Source organism: Telopea speciosissima, chromosome 2, assembly GCF_018873765.1.
Source record: "Telopea speciosissima isolate NSW1024214 ecotype Mountain lineage chromosome 2, Tspe_v1, whole genome shotgun sequence".
Taxonomy (NCBI): domain Eukaryota; kingdom Viridiplantae; phylum Streptophyta; class Magnoliopsida; order Proteales; family Proteaceae; genus Telopea; species Telopea speciosissima.
The window spans coordinates 73,585,308-73,607,840 of NC_057917.1; the positions used below are offsets into that span (position 1 = coordinate 73,585,308).

Genomic DNA, 22,533 nt, shown 5'->3' on the forward strand with positions numbered 1-22,533 from the left:
GGAACTTTTTGTCCCAGTGCATAAATCTCTTCCCCTAAATTGTATCTCATTTTCAAAATTTCTAACATGTGAAAAAATTACTGTTGAATATAACTACAAGCATAGTTGGTGGTACCTCTGTTAGTAGCTTGCAAGCATCCCAGAAGGTCTTGGAATTGACTCTCCTACTTCACCAATGAGAGGTGAGGTTGGGGAGTTAAAGGTGTAGAGAAAAAATGCTACCATAGAAAGTTAGGAAGAAGTATAATCAAAGGTATTTGTTTACAATCAATTTCTCTTTTTGTAAATTACAAAGTATCCAAAGATAGGGAAAGATTAATTATAGTGAAATAGCAATCACACTAAATAATTAACCATTATAAATCAGGGTGAGAGAGAGATAGGGATCATTCAAGAAAGATAGAAACATATACAAAACAGAGGTAATAGAGAACCTTCCAGTATGCAAAGAGTTTCTGGTTTTTCCTTGCAAAACACACACAAATCATCAATCTTTAACTACTTTGTCACCATGATTATTAACTTTCCAAAGAAAAACCTTGAATTTCGAATGAACATGCAAATTCCAAATAAATTTCGACCCCCGACGAAAAAAGATGACTGATTTTTTGAATCATAGAGTATCTGAGATTTTTTAATTAAAAAAGTGGCAATATAGTTAGTAAAATTCACATCAACTTTATTAAAAGGGCAAAACCATTGATCATTACAAGAGGAAGAAGGGAGAAGAACATTAATGGTTTTATTAGTAATAGGAGTTGAGAACAAACCAAAGATAAGACAAAGATTTCATGCTCTATGACTTTATAAGTTCATTAACAGTTGTAAAACCAGTTACTCTAGATGCTTGACAAGGCAAATAAAAGTTAGGCACATTCCGAGCCATAGATCAGTCCAAATATTAGTCCTACATCCATCACTAATCCTATAGAAACCATCATTTTAAGAATAATCAAAACACCAGAGATAGTGTTCCAAGTCTGATTCCCCAAATTTCTTCGATCTCAAGACCGTTGTTGGCTGAGGAAACTATCAAAGATTTTGCTTCAGGTGAAGAAGGATTCTACCAGTGCCTTGGTACTCAAAGGATTTTTAAAAAAGCAAAGATTGCAATGCCAATACGAAGAGAGGGATAGAAAAATGATAGTATTATTGATAATAAAGTGTCAACCCTAAATACAAACAATACCTTCTGAAACATAGGCCAAAAGACATATTGTTGTGGAATTATTCTCCAAGCAAAACCTAAATGAATGTCTCTTGAAACACGAACCAATGATACATTGGGGCCAAGACAAGAAAAGGATAAAATAAAGACTTTTTGGATTGATTTTGTGGATCCTTTCTTCATCGTCAGTAACCCTTAAATAGTTGTTGTTGGTAACTTCCCATGATTTCCCATCTTCCTCACCGATTGTAACCACTTTTGGGTGTAGACCGATGGATTGATTGTTTTTTTGTTCAACTTTGTTGACCGAAGCTGGGCATAGATGGTATTTCGGTAAGTAAGTGTAAACAAAGTCTAAGAAACTTTTTTAACATAACCCGAGCATCCAACAGATTTCCGTGAGGATCATTCTTAGCTAGTAGTAAATCAATAACGAAGCCCAAAAGACTCTAGGGATTATTAAGAGGAATCGGCTCATCTACGGCCAAGAATGGAGCAGCCATCGTGTTGCGCAGCCTGGTGAGCACACCACGTGGTCTTGTAAGCATCCAACGGTCGGGGTTAAAAACCAAGACAAAAGATAGGTAGAGATAAATGATAAAATAAAATGAACTCAAATGGTAGTTTTCTTATGAAAGAACTCTTTTTTTTTTGGTAAACCTTATGAAACAACTCGAAAGATAGTTTGTAAGACATTGGATGGTTCCAAAGAATAAAACAAGCGACAATTAAAAGGTATCAAATTCTAAATACACCTATGGAGGTTTCATTTAGACACATTACACATCTTCATAAGGTTTTCTTTTGATGACACTTATATAGGTGAATTTAGTTATGTAATCTAACTTTGTTTATCCCTCATTTATCTACTGTAGCATCTTAAATTAGGGGTAAAAATGGTCATTTGGCCAAAACAAACATGACAGTGGTCTTCTCCATCTCCAGTCAGATTTCCTGGCCATGTCAAACCTTAACCTTTGAAACCAACAATACCCGAGGAAAACCAGACACAAGGATGATCTGGTTCAGTTTTCTTGTTGGCTCAAGAACTTACGAAAGCGGGAAAAGGTCTCCATCCATTAACCTATTGCAGACTTAGGTTGGATACAAATCTGACCCTTTAAATGTTTTCATAAGTACAGTTGCTTCAATGGTGAATATATCATACCATAGCTATTTAAATGCTTTGATTCCATTCTCTGACATAGTGACATCTCTGTAATTGTTAAAATTTGAAATCAACAATAGTTGTGTGGATCTATCTATCATCACCAAAGTCCGAGTGGATATGCATGCTTCGATGTCTTATCATACATTCCTGCAACAAAGGAGGTATTCATGCCCATCCTTGCAACGCGCCATCGAGGAAGAAGAACCGGACATTGAGAGGAGGAAAAAGGCGAATCCGGTTACAAGGAATGATCAAGGACGTCAATGAGTGCCATTGAGAGAGAGATGTGAAAAAAGACAGATCAACCATCGGAAGATGCCGGAGTAAAAAGAAATCTTTCTGGTAGCTGTTCCTGTAGCCAAAATTGACAAATGAGGTGAGAGGGGCTGACGAGTTGCAGAGACTTAGGTGGTCACAAGGTGGCGCAAAATAGTGTAAGATAACATAATTGCAAATATATTTCTAAATTATTTTAAAAACCCTTCTCCACCCTGACTTAAAAGAACTTTTGGGAATAAAGACAAAGGTCAATCAAAAGGTTACATGTTCTAAATAAACCTATAGAAGAGTCATCCAGACAATTCCGTAATATGCATACAACCAACCAATCAACACACAAACCAAAGCAAAACATCCAGCTCTGTCAGGCATCCGGCACCTCTTCCTTTTCTTCGGCCTTCCCTTCCTTCGTAATGTTTAAGCCCTCAATCTTGCGGGCAACCTCAACCTCATCAGTCATCGCTTTCACCTTCCCAGTTGACCCATGAGCCAAGACAGCATCACCTTCATCATGTGTTGCAGGGCCCGTCTGCCATATTCTAATTGTTCCATCTTCAGATCCTGAAGCATAGGATTCTCCTCCAGGTGCAAAACGAACACAGTGAACAGGACCGTGGTGCCCCTTGTTGCACCCTGCATCCCAAATGTAAATCAGCCCACTAAATCATTTGTAACCAACAAGAAAACAGGGAGATGCATGCATGGAAGCAAAAGGGTGAATTGATTTGGTACAGTATTTTTTAGATTTATTTCTGAAATACTTGAATAGTCCATTCAAGAAGTAATGCAAGCAGAACCTTGTATGGCAACCTATACGAGTATTCATGAATCCAACCAACTAAATTACGTTCAATTGTTTTAGTTTCCTCAGCCAAAATATGGATACCTACCAATCTCTTCACCAGTATGGAAATCAAATAGACGAATCCACATGTCTTCTCCACCAGCAATGAACTTATTACCAAGCTTTGGCTCAAGTGATGCAGATTCAACTGCACATGGCATATTGTAGCTCTTCACCATTCCAAAACTGTTTAATTGGCAGCAAAAGTGTCATAAACCATGCAAGCAGATGGACCAACCTAAAGGAAGAATATCACACCAATAAGTTGAACTTACTGGTTTGCATCCCAAAACTTAACAGTTGACCCATCAGCAGTAGTGATATAACGGCCATCCTGACTGACTTCGGCACTAGTTACAGGGGACTTGGTCTCAAGTGTCTGAAAAATTTTGCCACTCCTTACATCCCATAGCCTGTGAAGTCACCATGATAAATATGAAAACTATTCCCACACAAAGACTTTAGTTGTAACCTAATAAAATTCTAAAAGCACAAAACGCCTACTGTTATGGACACAATTTGAGCAGTGTGCATCAACACTTCCACAATGACATACACATAACATTCTTCACAGCAAAAGTATTACGGTAAAAGATAAATAGTTGTAACCAAGATATGGAAGGGCGACATAAAACCCCATCGGTGAAAAAAATAAGGGGAAAGTTTTCAGACACGGCTGTGTAAGCCGTGTATGTGAGAAGGTGGTAGTTTCTAGGCATTAATTAATGGGTGTGGGGGTTTATGACTTTTCCAATTCTTTGTGAAAGGGGAGACGACCGTGCATGCATACACGGCCGTGTATGAAAACTTCCCCCAAAAAATAATAATAATTAAATGCAACAATCGTGAATAGAGAATGAGCACACTGGAGGAGAGGTGCTAGACCTTAAAGAGATATCTTCAAAGTGGGATAAGACTGAGATGAGTTGAATTGAGTTGTTGAGAAGCTTTTAATGTGTAACATAATATAACCTCTGCCCTAAAATTAAAACTGCCCCAATTCCCATCACAACCTGTATCAGGCAAACTCAACTTCCTCTCTCTCTCTCTCCTCCCCAAACCAAATAAAAGCATTATGCATCTCTTTCATGATCCCCTTTCCCTCTCATGTTTCTTTTCCACCCATCTCTCTTCAGGTTAAATTCTGTGTTATTTTTTTTTAATTTCCTGGACTTCATGAACCCACACCCCAAAAAAAGCACATGCATAGCAAGTGAACTCTAGTACGACCTTATTACAGCCCCCGAAAGAAGAAACTTGGGCTGCGTTTGGTAACTCTCCGGCAGAACAGTTCTGGTGTTCTTCTGTGCTCCAGGAACAGAAGAACAACAAATTGCGTTTGGGTGCACCAGTTCATTTTTTCATCCTGGAAGAACGAACCGGCCTCATTTTTGTGAAAAGAACACGTTTTGCAGAACATGGTATACCATGACAATGTTCTGCACATAGAAAGATGATCTTTTAGGAACAAAAGCCATCTATTAAATCCAACTGTTCCCGATAACTCTCTTTATAAGAACTAAAAAATGAAGGAAAAACAGAGAAGACGAACCTGACCTCCAAAACGCTCCATCACCACTAAACTCCACAGCCTCTCCTACCACCTAACCTGACCTGCTACTCTCCATTGCCACTAATAGCTTCTCCTACCGCCATCGAATCTCACCTGTAACTCGCCTCTCTGCTCAACAGTGTTTCATGCAACAAGTATCTTCACAAAGGTTGGAAAGAGCCAACTCTACAGCCTCTCCTACCGCCATCAAACCTGACCTGCAACTCTCCATCATCACTTGACAGTCTCTCCAACCGTCATCAAATCTCACCTGCAACTCTCCCCTCTGCTTGACAGTGCCTCACGAAGTAATCTTCTTCTTCTTCGTCGTCGTCGTCATCCTCTTCTCCTTCTTCTTCAATTGAATCTAGGGTTCTAAAATACCCAAATTTGGAACATAATGGCATGGAATTGAACCTAGGGTTTGTCGTACATATTGTAAATCGAATCTAGGGTTTTAAAACACCCAAATTCGGATGTGAAATGTTCTTGTTTGCTGTATTTTTGTAATCAAACATGAGAATATGTAATTTTGATTTGTCGGGTCTCAACAATCCGAAGTTGGATTTGAGATCAAAAAATCCCCAAATTCGGTTCGGTGGCAATTTTGAAACTTATTCCCTTCCATGGTTTAAAGCTGCATCCAGCGGGTGATTGGGATACAAAACTATGGAACATATACAATATTCCCGATTGGTTTAAATCGCATGGTTTTGAAGAACCCACATCACAGATGTACCACGAAGCTATAAAGCTGTGTTCTCTGGTATAGAATTCTTCAGGGAGGACAAGAAATCATTTATATTATTGTTTTGATAATTCAAATATTCAATATGATCTGAAGTTGGCTTGACCTGTATGGGTGGGTGAGGTTTCTGGTTGGTTGAATTAGTTTCAGAATTCAGTTGCAGAAGAATTACAATTCTTAAACTATTTTGGTTTAATTTTGAGTTGGCATTCTTAAACTTAAATCAATGCTGTAAATTATAATGGGATTTCTCAATGTGGGTCTACGTTTAGGAGGGTCAGTAACGGCAATTCATTAGCAGAACTTACTTAAATCAGTTTGAGATTCTTCATCCAGAGTTATTATATTAGATTAGAATATAATCGAAAACTGAATCACTCTTGGACACAATATATTTTTTTTTTGTAATACTTCTACTCAGTAACAGCAATCATTGTCTCCTTTCTCTTTAATGGGTTCAGATTGGATCAGAAGCAATGCAGTAATCATAATAGGAAATGTCTTGTTTGATTTTGGATAACAATGGGACTGGAGTAGATTTGAGATAACATGATTCTTTGTCTTGTTTGATTTTGGATAACAATGGGACTGGAGTTGATTTGAGATAACATGATTCTTTGTGCTGATTGAGTTGGGAACTGTCTGCTAGAAGAGCCTCAGCTTGATCTGGCTTAAACCCCAGAGCATCTTTTTGTCTCTTTATAGGTTGCAAGAATTAGTTCCTCGTGTGTGTGCTCCTTCAATAATGTCAAGTGGGTTCCAGATAGTGACTTTGCAATTGTTGTGTTGTTATCTGATGAGTATTCCACTTTGGATTTTGTTGCACCAAGGGAAAAACATTAGAGTGGATGAAAGACTCCACTTGAAGAGAAGCATTTTTTGCTTCTCAATTCTTGTTTCGCTTTGGTAAAATGGCCATTAACTGAAGAGATCAATTTCTTTATGCTAATTGTTTGAAATCTTCCAGTCGTTATAGAAAAAGTTGATGTTGATCATGCATAATTTGCTTGTAAATTATTTTCTTTTTCAATAAGTTCCAACTTAAATTACATATGAATGGGTTGTGTCATATAAAGTATTTGAAACCAATTGAGTTCTCATTCCTCATCTATGCTGGGGTAAACCTATCTTGATGCATAACTTCAACTGTTGGAGGACACATATTGGACTGAACCTCTTCAGCTACTAGTCTTGCTTTTTTGTATCTTTTCCTCTCTTCTTTATTTGTTAAAATTTTAATACAATCGAACACTATTTTAAATCTTTCTAGACTTGATTGGCCCACAAGATCTTCTAAAAAGCATTCCCACACAAGGCAATATGGGCTGTGACACTGTTCACATGAACAATAACGTGAACAGTGCAGATCTACATCACTTCCACTCCGTGGATAATTGATTCTGGTGCTTCTAACCATATGACTAGTAAGTTAAAATTATTCTCTTTCTTGTCAAAAGTTCATAACCCTGTAATTCTTGCTAATGGGTCCCCTACCCATGTTTGGTCATGGTACAGACATAGTTGTCAAGGCGTCGCCAAGGCATCGACTAGGCGCTACTTAGGAGTTCAGGCGGATTTCTAGGTGCCCAGGCGGCTGCCGCCTTATTGTAGGGCACCTTGCATTGGTTTAATTGGTATCAAACCAGGTTCTAGCACTTAGAAAAATGTTTTATATTTGGTATTTCATTTACTTAAGATATTATTCATAAATAAGTAGATACCCCCTTATTTGGATCCAATAAAAAAAGTTAAAAAATAAAATTCCAAAAGGATAAAAAGTTAACCCCCCAATTAAAGAACACAAACTAGATTTTTGGCGCTAGGTGAAATTTTCAATTTTCTAATGCTGGGGTTTTTCTCAAATCTAAAAATTCCATAAATCTTAATATGGTATAACATTGCTAAAAACCAAAAATGCAGTAAAATATTTTCATTTAGAGTGACTTTGACAGCATTCGCCCACACCAAATAAGGTTTGACCGGACCATAACTCTTTCAATACAAATCAGATTTAAGCAATCTTGGATTTGTTGGAAAGCTAGTTTTGTGCTCTACCTAATACAAAAAATCTCATGTAACAATAAAATCATTTGATCAATCAAATTTCTTAGAGAATTAGAACATTTCTCTAAATCGAGAGTAGGTTAATTACTTATTGATAACATCATATTTTCTAAGAACAGTATAAACCAAATGTGAGACTAGGTATACTTGAAAATGACCAATTTCAAGAACATATAAACCAAATGTGTGTTTTGATTGTTTCACACATATAACTGATATACTAAAAAAATAATATTGGAACGCAATTTAGGCCGCTAGGCGCCGCCTAAGCGCTTAGGGAGGACCTCAAACGTCTTGGATCGCCTAGCGCCTTGACAACTATGGGTACAGTGTCACCTACTTCATCCATGACTTTGTTATCTATCCTTCATGAACCTTAATTACCTTTTAAGCCTCTAATCAGTTAGTCAACTTACTAAATCTCTTAACTGATCTATAACTTTCTATCCCTCTTATTGTGTTTTTCAAGACTTTTAGACAAAGAGGATGATTGGTGGAGGGGGTTGCGCAAGATGGACTCTACTATCCGAATTGCACTAAACCTACCGCTGCTACTACTACTATTGTTGGCCTTTTTCCTCTTCAATGGCACTTTTGGTTGGGTAACCTCTCTTTATCAAAGCTTCAACATATGATTCCAAGTTACAAATTTGTGTCTCACCTCGAGTGTCAAGCATGTGAACTCGGAAAGCATCATCGGTCGTCCTTTCCTGCTCATAGTTTGTCTTCTTGATTTTCTTTAGTGAAGCATGTGAACTCGGGAAGCATCATTGGCCGTCCTTTCCTACTCGTAGTTTGTCTAAAAGTTCTTCTTTATTCTCTATAGTACATTCTTATTTTGTCACTTTTATGGACGATGATTCTCATTTAACATTGGGGTATTTGTTGAAAGATCGTTTAGAGTTTCTTTCTATTTTTAAAGATTTTTATAATGCAATAAAGACCCAGTTTGATGCTACCAACAAAGTTTTTTGATCTGATAATGCACTTGAATAGACTAATCATGGAATTTCTGTCTTTTGTTCAACTATTGGTATGATTCATCAAACAAGTTGCTCTTACACTCCACAACAAAATGGGGTTGCTGAACGGAAAAACAGACATTTTTGGAGCAACGATGTTCTCACCACTTGTTATTTGATCAACCGAATGCCTCTTCTGTTCTAGGTAACTGTTCACCATACTTTGTTTTGTTCCCAAAAAGTCCCTTATTTTCTTTGTCGCCTCGGGGTTTTGGTTGTGTGTTTTGTTCATATTTTGCAATCTCCGGTTTATAAGTTGTCTCCCAAGGCTGCCAAGTGTGTGTGTATTGGTTACTCTAAAACTCATAAAGGGTACAAGTGTTATGATCCTCTTACTCATTGGCAATTTGTTAGCACTGATATTACCTTTTTGAAAATACTTCTTATAGTTTCCTTCTTGCAAGGTAGTTCTTCTCTTGATACAGATATTGGTTGTGCACCTCCCATTCTTAGACTTGTGCCCTTTAATGATGCTCCAGCATGTGCATCGTCTGATCCCCTGGAAGTGTATCAACAGCGTAAGAAGACAGTGTAGTCTACTTCGGTTCCTTCTGCTTCACAATCCATCACACAGCCTACACCTGTAGTTGAAGCTCCTACTTCCTCCTCATTTCCAACTGACTTACCAATTGCCTTTCGTAAAGTTACCCGTTTTTCAGCTCAGAAATCCATTACTACTTATCCAATTGAAAATTTTGTTTCTATATCTCACTTTCCATCTCCTTTACATAACTTTGCTTTCTCCTTATCCTATTGAAAATTTTGTTTTTATATCTCGCGAGGCTTTATCTCATCCTAGGTGGAAAATGGTTATGGAAACAAAAATGGATGCCTTAATATCTTGACAAACATGGACCCTAGTGGATTTGCCTCCAGGTAAGGATCTTTTGCGGTGTCGCTAGGTGTACACTATCAAGTACAATCCAGATGGTTCAATTGAACGGCTTAAGGAGCGTTTGGTTGCGAAGGGTTACACTCAAACCTATGGCATGGTTACTTTGAGACTTTCTCACCTATTGCTCGTCAAAATTCGATACATGTTCTTATCTCCTTAGATGTTAATTTAGATTGGCCCCTCTATCAGTTGAATATCAAGAATGCATTCGTATATAGTGATCTACATGAGGGGGTGTATATGGAATAACCTCCAAAATATGTTGCTCAAGGAGAATTCTTATAGAGTTTGTAAACTACACGAGGCAATCTATGGTATAAAACAGTCACCTAGAGCCTGGTTCAACAATTTCAGTTAAATTATTACTCGGTGCAGAATTTCACAACGTTATTCTATTCACTCTGTTTTTCTTCGGCGTCAAGGTTTTAGAGTGATTGTATTGGTTGTGTATTTCGGTGACACTATCATATTTGGGGATGATGCATCAGGGATTGCAGAGGTGAAATATTATCTACAGGGTGCCTCAGTTATTTTCTTATATTGAAGTGCTATGAAGTAGGAAAGGGATTAGTCTATCCCAAAGAAAATGTGTTAGACCTCTTGTCTGAGGCTGGTATGCTTGCTTGTAAACCAATTGATACTCCAATGGATCCTCACCAGAAGTTTGGGAGAAGTAATGGCAAAGAGTTTGATGACAAGCATCAGTATAAGAGTGTTGAAGTACTGTTCATGTTACACTGTTCACATAAACAGTGATTTGGTTGCTATGGGTATCTTCTATTTTCCTAACACTGTTCACGTGAACAGTGATTTGGTTGATTTGCGTATCTTCTATTTTCCTAGTCCTAGTTGGAGTCCTAGTTTCTAATTATGTCAAGTCCTAATTCTACTGTGAGTTGTTAGTCTTAGTTTCAGTTTGAGTTGTTAGTTCTAGTTCTTTTCCTATTGTAACTTGGAATCCTATCATGATTAGGAATTCCTAATCTGATTAGGAGTTCCCCTTTCTATTGTAATTTCCCCTCTATTATAAAAAGAGGGGCTTACCTATCAATTGAATAATTCAAGCATTACAATCAATTCTTCTTCCATCTTCTCTTCTCTCTCAAGTTACTGGCTACAAGTCCTAGGTTTTCTACATGGTATCAGAGCCAGGCAACCAGTGACTGATTCTCTCCGAGATTGCCGTTTTGAGAGTCGTTTAGGGTTCCTTCTTTTTAGAAAGAAACCCTAGTTCATCGAAGAAGAAGAAGAAGAACTAGGGTTTCATACATTGAGTTGCTGATTTGATTTGCTCAGGTTCAGATCCGATTTTTCAAAGATCTATTTTCTACAGTGTTTTTTTTTTTTTTTTTTTTGGAATCGATTGCTGTTTTGTTTGAAGATTCCTTGGAGATCAATCAAGGTTATTATTGGGAACAGCTCTTTTTTCTGGCCAATTTCAGATCTGGTTCTTGTTTGCCGCTGCTTTTATTTGAGGAATTTATTCCTTGTTGGGTACGTGATATGCTGCCGCTGCTACAATACCCCTGCAACCGTCAATGGTTGAAGAAGCTCTACCGCTATGGTTGAGTTCTTCGATTTCTGGTTTCCAGGGTGATTCTTGCTGTGGGAAACTTTATTTGGATCGATTCCTCGACTATCGTTGCTGCTGTTTACTTCGATTGCTATCGAAGGTTTACTTGTGGAATCAAATTCTGGTTTCCTGCAGTTCTTCTGTTGCTTGCTGCCTATTTGAATTGGTCCCTGGTTCTCGGTATTGATACCTTTGGCGGTGTAGCTGATTTCTTTTTCTCGTTACGTGAAGGTCTGGTTCTCCTTGCTGGTTTACTTTATTTGAGTCTCGTTTTCTAGTGGAGGCCACAGAACCACTATCATCTGCTGCTAATCAATACCAGAGGACTATACTCCTCTTTTTGGGAGATTTTTCTTCCCATTGATTTCTGGTTTCCACCATGTTTGGCCAGCAGATCTGTTCCAACTATTGAGGCATCATTGCCTTCTATAAGAAAGTCTCTCGGCTGGTGTTTTGGAAGATTTTCTCTGGTTTGATGCCCACTGCTACTGTATTTGTTGCTGATTGTATGCTGCTGCTGATCTTTTTCTCGGTTGCAAGGAAGAGAGTTTTGGAGTTGTGGCTAGGTTTCGTAAGATTGAAGTCGATGAGCTGCCGCTGCCGCTGGTTCCTCTTCTTCCTTGGTTTCCGCTGCTGTTTGGAGCCTTGAGGTTGAAGACGATTGATTCCCCCTTCCTCACATTTCCTTTTCTTTTTTCCTTTTCAGTTTTAACTTATTAGGTATTTAATGCAAACAGCCTAATACACTACCTTTTATCATTACCCCTCCTTTCTCTCTTTATTTCACTTAAGCCATTCTCCAAATTTTCATATCATCATGTGCCATCATTACCTTATTTGAATTTCCAGCTTTGCCCTTATTTTTGAACTTATTTAGTCCTACACCCTACGGCCTTCTTTGTTTCTTTCAAAGGAATCCTATCCTGTTCACCATATTTACCAGAATGCCATCCCTTATTCAACTTTATGTTATTTGTAATGTTTCTTTGATCCATTACTTTTTTATTTACCAAGGGCCCCTTACAAAATTCTGATTATTTACGGAACAGCCATTACCTTTTAATACATTCCCCTATTTGACTACCCAATTGACCCTTGAAAATTCTGGTTTATTACCAGTTTGCCCTTTGGCTTGGATGGTATTTAAAAGTGGATTTTTACCAAATTACAGCCATGCCATCCTTTTTTTCCAACACCGTTCCCTTTCAATAATTCTAATTCCCTTCATATCCCATACCTTTGGCATATACCCATAACCATTTTGCAAGTTAATGGTATTCTCCAATTTTGCCATTCCTTCCTTTTTAATTACCCTTAGCACCTCTTGGAAAATTCTGGTATATTCTGTTTTTGCCCTATCTCTTACATCATCTCTGTTATGTCCACGTGTACTACACGTGAGGGGGGATTATGTACAATACACCTGCAGACATTGCAGAACGCAGAACTTGCACGAACATTGGTGCAAAACATAGAAGATCAGTTTTCTCCACTATTGCCATTGGGTATCCTTCGTTATTGGGTTGAGTTTGCCGTAAGGGGGAGATTGAAATATTGAAATATTGAAAATATTTGGTTGTTGCCTATTTGAGGACTTTCGATTGAGTTGATACAATTTTTTTCCACTACCTGATTCAGTTTGTTTTCTCTACTTGCTGCTCTAGTTATTTCACTTCAAGATTCTATGTCACTATGACAATTTGAGATTCATCACTGGATAGCTATTGAAGATCGTTGAAAGCTGTCTTTTTTGGAAGACATTCCAGTACCGGTTTGCTGATCATGTATGTCCAAGTTTTGAAGATCTATTTTTTCAAGTTCTTGAAGGTTTATTTGGGAGCTGCATTCATATGTCAAGCTGGATTCTGCTGCACCTTAGTTTTTTTCCATTTTGTTCAAGTTGGGCATTAGTATCTTGTATGCGCCAACTTGAGGGGGAGTGTTAGCATTATTATGGAGTTCTTTTTTTTTTCCTTTTAGTTCAAGCTGGATCTTCTTTCTTTACTTATTTGTATAATCCAGCTTGAGGGAGAGTGTTGAAGTACTGTTCATGTGACACTGTTCACATGAACAGTGATTTGATTGATATGTGTATCTTCTATTTTCCTAGTCCTAGTTTCTAATTATGTCAAGTCCTAATTCTACTATGAGTTGTTAGTCTTAGTTTCAGTTTGAGTTGTTAGTTCTAGTTCTTTTCCTATTGTAACTTGGAATCCTATCATGATTAGGAATTCCTAATCTGATTAGGAGTTCCCCTTTCTATTGTAATTTCCCCTCTATTATAAATAGAGGGGCTTACCTATCAATTGAATAATTCAAGCATTACAATCAATTCTTCTTCCATCTTCTCTTCTCTCTCAAGTTACTGGTTACAGGTCCTAGGTTTTCTACAAAGAGATTAGTTGGGAAGCTCATTTACCTTACTATTACTAGACCTGACATTTCTTTTGTGGTTGGAGTTATTAGTCAGTTTATTGATTTAGTTGGATACTTTGATGCAGACTAGGCTGGTGCTAACGGTGATAAGAGATCTACCATAGGTTACTGTACATTTATTGGTGGCAACCTTGTCACATGGAAGAGTAAAAAGCAAACTATTGTGGCTGGGTTCACTGTTGAAGCTAAGTATAGGGCTATGGCTCATACTACAACTGAATTGATGTGGTTGAAGACTTGAAATCACTGCTTAAAGAGTTGGGTTTTTCGGTTACTAAACCTATGATGATGTTCTGTGATAATCAAGCTGCTATCTACATTGCCAGGACCCCAGTGTTCTATGGAAGGATTAAACATATTGAAGTTGACTTTCACTTTATGAGGAATGTTGTTATGAGGAGTTGATTGTTACTCCTTTTATTTTGTCTGTAGTTCAATTGGAAGATATATTCACCAAGCCTCTATTTATTCTTGCCTTCCAGAAGGGCTGCTCCAAGCTGAGGATAGGTAATTTACATGCTCCAGCTTTTTTGGGGGGGGGGGGGAGGGGGAGTGTTGAGAGGGGTATTATTGTCAATCCTATGCGTTAGTCAATAGTTTAGTTTATTTCTTAGTTGGTAGGTTAGTTGGTTTCCTATTAGTTCTCTACTTCTATTTCTATTAGACCTCTACTATTGTAGTTTTGTAAATTGTAATTGATTGTAGATTGGAGTTTTAATCTATAATGGCAATGTGGGAGGAGGACTATCACATGGACTGTTTATCTAACCAGCGATAGTCCTCTCTCTCCCTTCAATTCTTCTTCTCTTCTCTTTGATTGCTAGTGCTGGTCCTTGTTTCTGATATTATCACAAAATATAAATTCCCATTTCTGTTGACTATCCTTCAAGATTAGTGAAACATCAACATTATATCAACACTCGACTAGTTCTCTACTAATCTTTACACTTTTTCACCATGATTTTAAGCACTGGGATCGGTCAAGAACCACTTCAAATAAACTGAGCTGCACCAGATCAATCCCGTCGAAACACTCTGGATCATCTGATCCAACCGATGTCTATCTTTATTTTTTACTTTTGCCAAGTGAACAATGTCTCTTCATTCTTGATCAGCCCTAGCCAATCCTTTAAACCAGGTAGTTGTTATACACACATGTTATTGGCATTCAATCCTCTACAATGGACTTCCGTTTCTTTTTCAGTCCATTGTCTATGTTCCCAGTTATACTTGATTCCATAACACTACAAAAAAAAAGCATGGCCATAACTTCTAAAAAATAAAATTCATAGAAAGACCCTTTTTTTCTATTTCTTCAAGCATTCAGAACTGAGACGGCACACTAATAACATAACTATAAGGTCCATAATATCTACTTGCAAGTTGCGAAAAATGCATACCTCACACCCCCCATATCTGTACATGAACTTAATATTGTTTGGTCACTATGAAGCCATGCTACAGTTCTGATTGAACCAGGAGAATTGTCGACTTCTCTTGGAGGTGCATCTGGACGATTCAAATCAAAGATACGTAGGATTTTTTCAATTCCACCGGTAAGCAGCAGGTGGGTATCCTATAACAAAGAGTAAAACACGTAAATGAGAAGTACAAGAAAAATATGATAAAATGGGGTGGGGGTGTGGAGACACAGAGAGAGGGCATGCAAAGGTAGATCCAATTCCCTGATAGTAACTATCAAAGGACTACCAAATGTAGAATCCCATAGAGCTAGGGACGTCAGGGAATATATATGCGTGTTTTACTATCAAGAAAAAAAAAATCAATTGGAGAAGACGAGTTGACCACAATGGCAGAGAATGATAAACAGTATTCTCCCATATTATATGGAATAATAGGTCACTACAAAACATTAATTAGCATAGGCCTAAACTTGAAACATTAACTGCACACACCCACACATATTGTACAAGGGAAAAAAAGTTCCCAACTAACCTCTGAGAATGCACATGCACGGACAATGTGCTTGTGTTCAAAGGAGTGCAATTCATCCCCTGTTAGTGCATCCCATAATTTCCTGCAGCATAATGATGTGCAAAAAATTATTGCATAGCTGTTTACACAATAGCATTCATGCACAACTAACCATCAATTTTACACGTGTTACTGAACGAAATAAATATAAGCGCACACAAGTGTCCCGAAATTCACTAGCCTTTTAAATATAAACTGCAAATGGCCCTTCCCTCTGATGCGACCCCGGATTCTAAAACCTCTAAATTTGGATCGCTATAGGCCCACAGATAACAAATAACTCAATTTTAAAAGGAGCAGTGGCAATTTCATAAATCTGTGGAATAGTATAGGACCCAACTGGAAGGAACGAACAGGGTCTAGGAGGTAGAAGTAATTAAATTAAATAAAAGAGGAGGAAAAAGCTAGAGTTTAATTTCAGATTGGGGATAAAACAGAAATAATTTTAGAAAGAAGGGCAAAGCTATAATTTCAGCCCACTTTAGAACTTTTCCAGAATTTCAGAATGGTCTGGGTTGAAACAGAAGAAAACTCAGTTAGAAGGGTTATTCTTGGATATTAATCTCAGCAATGGAATCAACTATGAGATACCTTTAGAATGAGGGGCTGTTAACAAACATTCAAAGGACCTGTCCTTATTTGTAAATACCAGGACGAGGTCACCTCCTACCTCTCAATCTAAACAGTCCAGCGGTTACCCAACATTGTTTCAGGCATGATAGCACCCCCCCCAACACGAAACCATTCCAACTGAGATTGTAGGATTAAGTTTCAAATCTCAGCCCTAATGAATCCAATCAACCAACTGGAGAATCAACAATCTAAAAACCAAATATATATATATTAAGGAACCAGGTTAGATCTTAGCCAAGTATCTATCAACAGATTCAATTTTAGGGGACAGGGAACTGGGGTTAAAGTCGCTTGGGCAAAGGGGCTAACACACAAAATCCTAGGAAAAAAGGGGAAGCAACAACATTGATCTGTTCAAATTTGTTGGACTGTTAGTATCGCCATTTGCAGGGATAGACACAGTAAAGCAGAACAGCAAGTAAAAAAGAAAATATTAAAAGGATGGAAGAACAAGTAATAAGGGAAGAAAATAAAGGTGTAATATGGATGGGTTGTACCTGAAACAGAGAGAGAGAGAGATGTGCAGTTCTTGGCAGTCAACGGTTTCAGCTCAAAACTTTCGTTCCAAAATCCAAATCTTATTGTTGGGTAATGGTGACATGCTATTTTATAGAATTAAACAAAAGAGTCCTAATCCTACCTTGAAACTGAAAGTAAAAAGTTCCCTAACTCTACCTACGACTCCATCAACAGGAATAAAAAAAATTACAAAAATAACTTGAAAAGATAAGTCTGTGGGTCCTACGCATAACTGCATCACCCTCCCCCCCCCCCCCGGGCAAAAGAAAAAAAAAAGAATAGGGGCAAAAAGCCCCAAAACCTCGAAATGTTAAAGCAAATAGGCTAACAGTCGGGGAAAAAAAATAGCAAGTGCAAATACTATAAGCATGTTCACAGCTGCTGACAAGTAACATGTCAACAATTTTCAACACAAAAACGTACGTGCTGGTCTCCTAGCATGTGCCTCACACCATTCAAGGTGGCCAAGCCAGCATTCATTTGCAAATCTTGTAGTGAAATTGAGGCAGTGCATTAACTTTGTACCTCAGGATCCACCACAGGTTGGGTTTGAAAGCCATGTGAAGGATGACTATCCAACACAGTTCAAAAGCTTAGCAAACAAGTAGAGTGAAGCAACTAAGGAACGTGTCAGTAAAAATCAGCCTCCATAACTTGACTTCATGAATCCGGCACTATCAACCACCCAAAGGGAGAGAGCAAAGCAGGGGAGGGAATATCTATTCACTAGAACATACTGGATCAGGAGTTCCAAGTAGTAACACAACTTCGCCCTTGAGAAAAGGCCAGACAGGAAAGTCGAATGAACTAATGGTGTAAAACAGGTTTTGCAGGGTCAAATTTCAAGTGATTCAGTTAAGTACACAGAACTTACATTCCATCATAGTGATATCGCTCTCCATGGTTCAATAAAGAATGGAGCCAATAATGGGATTTTTTGAGAAATGGGAGACTTAAGATGCTCCGTGATAGAAATGAGGGAATGTGGACAATATAGTTGTCAAGGCGTCACCTAGGCGACGCCTTGGCGTCCAGGCGCCTTTCTCTCGCCTTGACTTTTGGTGTCGCCTTGTTGGTGCCGACTTGATTTTTAGTCCTTTCCATCGCCTTGGTTTGCCTATGCGCCTTAACAACTATGGTGGGCAATACCTATGTTTAGTCAGATACATTTGAGGGATTTGTAGGTTCAAAAACAAGTAAATCTGGTGGAGGGCTGGTAGGAAAGAAGTTGCAGGGGAGAGGGGAAATCGCATAAGAAGAAGAGAGGGAGAGGGAGAGAAGAGTGCACTCGCACAGCCACACAGGATACTCGAACCATAATTCAACTATTCCATCCTATTCAATCTATCTCCAACGATGAGGAATTACATAATATATAAAGAAAAATAAAAGACCCCTAAAAATAAAGACCAACTCTCTAACTAGGAAACTAATTCAAATAAAGAATCTAAGAACAATTGGGAAACCAAATACCCTACGTAGATAACTTCTAAAATAAACAGAATAAAATAAACTAAAAGACATTATTTTCCCAAATAACATAAATTCCTAAAATCCTACAAGATCCAAAAACTCAAATTGGACCCGGTTCATCTTCGTCTAGATACCCAACTGGGTTTGGGTCGGTCCAAGGAAGTGTATCTGCATCAACGTCATTTGACCGCTGCAACCATACAGACTACCTTCGGATCCAAACAACAGTAGGTCAGCTAAGGAAATCACATAGCCACTTTATTCTCTCACTACACTGGCTCAGAAATCAATTGTTGACAACAGGGAGGTTGCGTATACCATGCACCAAAGAGGCTTCATACCTCAATGAACTGAACTTTTCAGCCACCTATATAGATATGGAAATATTTATCTTGCAAGAAACAGCTAACAATGTGCCCTATCATATTAATGAAAAACTAAGCACACAACATGGTAACCTCATTTGGCAGTGGAATGGAAAAAATGCTATACTTATTAAAATATGCTTTTAATAAGTAGCTTAGAAGCATAAACTCTATGGAGAAAAACTATGCATTTACTGTCACATCATTATGAATACCTGTTGACAAATAATGCAGGAAATTAAATAACAAAATTTGTCACCCCTAAATGAAAAGCAAATATGGTAGTAACATACATTTTGTGTGAGGGGGTCTCTGTGCACAGAAAGTTCTGATGTCTTGAAACAGAACCATCATAGAGGCTTAGGACATGAAAGAAATTCATGTACAATAACAATTAACTAATATTGTCAATGTCTTTAAAACAGTTTGACATCAATACACAAGGTGTTTTAAATACCAAAATATATACCATTTACCGTAGATATGATACTTGCAGCTTTTGAGATTAGAATAACATAAAATAAAGAGAGAGAAGTTAGACTGCATACGCAGTAAAATCCGCAGAGCCCGAAGCTGCACGTAACGCATTAGTATCCAAGCAGCAACTCCACACTGCACCCTTATGCCCTTCAAAGGTACCAATCCAATCTCCAGTTTCTCCATTTCTCAGCATGGGACTGGAATCTGAACCAGTAAGAGACAATATTAGTACCACAACAAGGGCAGTTTAGGAAAGAAAGTGCAATATACGTTCAAATCAGCCTAGAAATATTGTGCTTCCACTAACTACAGCAGTGCATCTAAATATATAACTTGGAGCATAATAACTCAGTAATAGCAACAAGTACGTGGGCACAGTTCTGACCACATTCCGTTCAAATGGGCAAAAAAGTTCAAGGCTGTCTTAATTCTGGAAACAATTTCTCATTCTCTTTTCTGGGTCATCTGAGCACAAGTTCTAAATGTAGGTTAGATTAGGGTGAAAATATTGTTTGTTAAAAAAAAAAACTAATAATAGAAAAACAGAAAACCTACATTACGTCGAAATATTCTTCACCTCAGCTTATAATTCATAGCTAATTAGGCACGCATTCGTGATTATATCTAATGGAGGGAAAAAGTTATTTTTCATTTACAAAGATCCGAGAAATAGATTGATGCTTGCAAAATGGATATCAACCGATATAGATATCGAATCTACGCAATTCTAACTACTATAAGTCAGGGGAACATTAACAACCCCACCCCGCGGAAAAAAAAAATAACAATTGGAAGGTGGAGAGAGTTCAAAGAACGCCTTACCCTTGCTCGCACTAATGAGGAAAAAGCCATCTGGAGTTATCGGACTGTAGAACAAATCGACGACAGGGCGCGAGTGGCCATGGCAAACAAGAGGCACCGCCACCTTCTTCTTATCCATCCTTTGCAAGCCAAAGAACTCCAAACTAACCAGTTCTAAGGTAAAATCACTAAAGGAAGAACAACACTAATTCCTATTCAAATTAGTTCAACAACTCAGTGCCTTAACCATAAGATAGCTTCGATGATCCACGCAAAGACATCAATCAAACCATACACGATCTAGTCAAGTTGTTAGATAGTAACAGATAATTGTTTTTAAAAAAAAACAAAAAAAATTGGAGATTCTGAAAGCAGAAACCCTAAATTTTGGTGAAACGGATCAAAGCCTCAAAACGGAAAGAAGTTTTTTATACAGAGAAATGGAGAAATGGCGTCATTTAACACACGGGTGGGAAACGCTCACTCTTTGCAGGATTCCACACCCCTAACCCTCCGTTGGGAAAACAAACCCAAAAAAGAGAAGAAGGAAAAACTCTGCAGATCTTAAGATCTAAGAATTTATATGTTATTACGAATTAAAGCAAGAAAAAAAGAAAAGAAAAAATATACACACACGAACAAAGGGCTAGGCGCAAAGAGACTGATACTTGCATACCTGTTGTTATATAGGCCTTTAGGGATGACCTTTCACGTTTCTGTTTTTTCTTTTTTCTTTTTTTTTCTTTTTTTCTTTGTTTCTTTTTTATTTTTTCGTCCTCCAGTGAGCGGACACTTTTTTATCACAAAAAAAAAAGGCGTACACTCCCGTACACATGTCTTCACATGCATGAACCAGAAGTGAAGTGATTGCAGTCTTCAGACGATGGAGGGTACTGGACTTTGCACTAAATAGCCCATGTCATGAAATGGGCCATTTGGAGTGGGTATTGACTTTTTCACTTGGGCTCAATAATTGGGCTTGAACGTTATTTCTTATTTTTTTGGTAAATTCATGTAAGGATCTAAGTATTGTATATGATACGCAGTCAATAGGAGACAATATATAATGGGGAAAAAATGAGTATGTCCAGGAATGTAGCTCCAGCATCCAGACACATGATGGCGAGAAATGATCACCCCATCCTCATGAAAGGTAGAAATCCCACCCATGTTGATGCTTTCTTGTGTGTTCCCATTGACCCCCTCCTCCATTGGCACAGGGGCCATGCTCTAGGATAGAAAACTCTTTCCCATATATATTTATTGGGTCAACGTTTCCTATTGGAGCAACACAGGCATAGGAAGACGAATTTCTGATAATACTATTATTGCCCATGAAATAATACATTATATGAGGCGCTGTAAGGGGAGACAGGGTTAGGTGCCTATAAACTTGACATGTCAAAAGCTTATGATAGGTTTCATTCATGCGATTTTTGAATTCTTAATTAGGTTTCTCTAAGTTGGTGCAATTTGTTAGCTACCTGCTCTTGCCAGTCACTTACTCGGTGGGGGGTTTTTTAGTTTTTTGAACCTTCAAGAGGTTTAAGGCAAGGATGTTTGTTGAGTCCATACGTTTTCATCCTTGCTATGGAAAGTTTGTCTCATCTTTTAGAGGTCTATCGTGGTCTAAATATGTTTAAAGGAATTAAAATTGATAGGTCTGCCCCTGAGATTACTCACTTGCTTTTTTACCGATGACACATTTATCCTTTGTAGGACTAACTTAGAGGATATTATATATTTATGTTTTCTCATTATATATATATATGATACATGCTATTCTTCACCTATTTGAAGACCTTGCTGGACAATATATAAAAAATGGGAAAAAGTTCTCTGTCCGGGAGTGTGGCCTACGCCAGCACTCCCATGAGTCTATCTCTCTCCTCTCCATGTGAAAAGACACCTCTACCCCCTTGTTTTAAGGAGGAGAGAGATAGACACATGGGAGTGCTGGTGTAGGCCACACTCCCGTACAGAAAACTGCTTCCCATAAAAAATAGTGAAAGTGAAATTTATTTTAATAGAAACACTCATTCTTGTTTATGAAAGCAGATTTGTCAAAAGCTTTGTATGAAAGAGAAGTCCGCTTCATCTCTTTACCTAGGTTCACCTCTTCTTGTTTAATTTCCAGAAATCTTCCTTGTTGTCCCAGGTAGGAAGGTCAATATTGATTAAGTCAATTTTGAGTTTTGTTCCCACTTACCTGATGTCATGTTTTATTTTTCCTAAGAGTATTAATTCAAAACTGGACCTTTAAGTGCTTGGTTTTGGAGGTATGAATCTGATGATCATAAGAAACTGTCTTTAATCTCTGGGATAAATTTATATAAACCAAAGGCAAAGGGGGATTGGGTTTTAGACTCAGTTCTATTCACAATGACCTCCTTTGTCTCAATTAGAGACTTCTGTCAAACCCAACAGGTGTAGAGTGCTTAAAGCCAAATATTTTTCAAGTCTAATATTATTTCCCTTTATTTTAAACCTAGAAGAGGTTCATGGTTATGTTCTA

The 22,533-nt window shown here is 37.9% G+C and overlaps 1 protein-coding gene across 1 annotated transcript; it reads right to left on the bottom strand.

Annotated features, from left to right (window-relative positions):
* Positions 1–2,827: 2,827 nt before the first annotated feature.
* Positions 2,828–20,665, bottom strand: LOC122649613 (serine-threonine kinase receptor-associated protein-like). Its single transcript, XM_043842840.1, has 7 exons — positions 20,040–20,665; positions 19,286–19,421; positions 15,709–15,790; positions 15,153–15,328; positions 3,738–3,875; positions 3,509–3,648; positions 2,828–3,251 (listed from the first exon to the last, which is right to left on the bottom strand). The coding sequence occupies exons 1-7, from the start codon at positions 20,155–20,157 to the stop codon at positions 2,983–2,985; spliced, it is 1,059 nt and encodes a 352-aa protein (XP_043698775.1). The 5' UTR covers positions 20,158–20,665; the 3' UTR covers positions 2,828–2,982.
* Between the last annotated feature and the right edge of the window lie 1,868 nt (positions 20,666–22,533).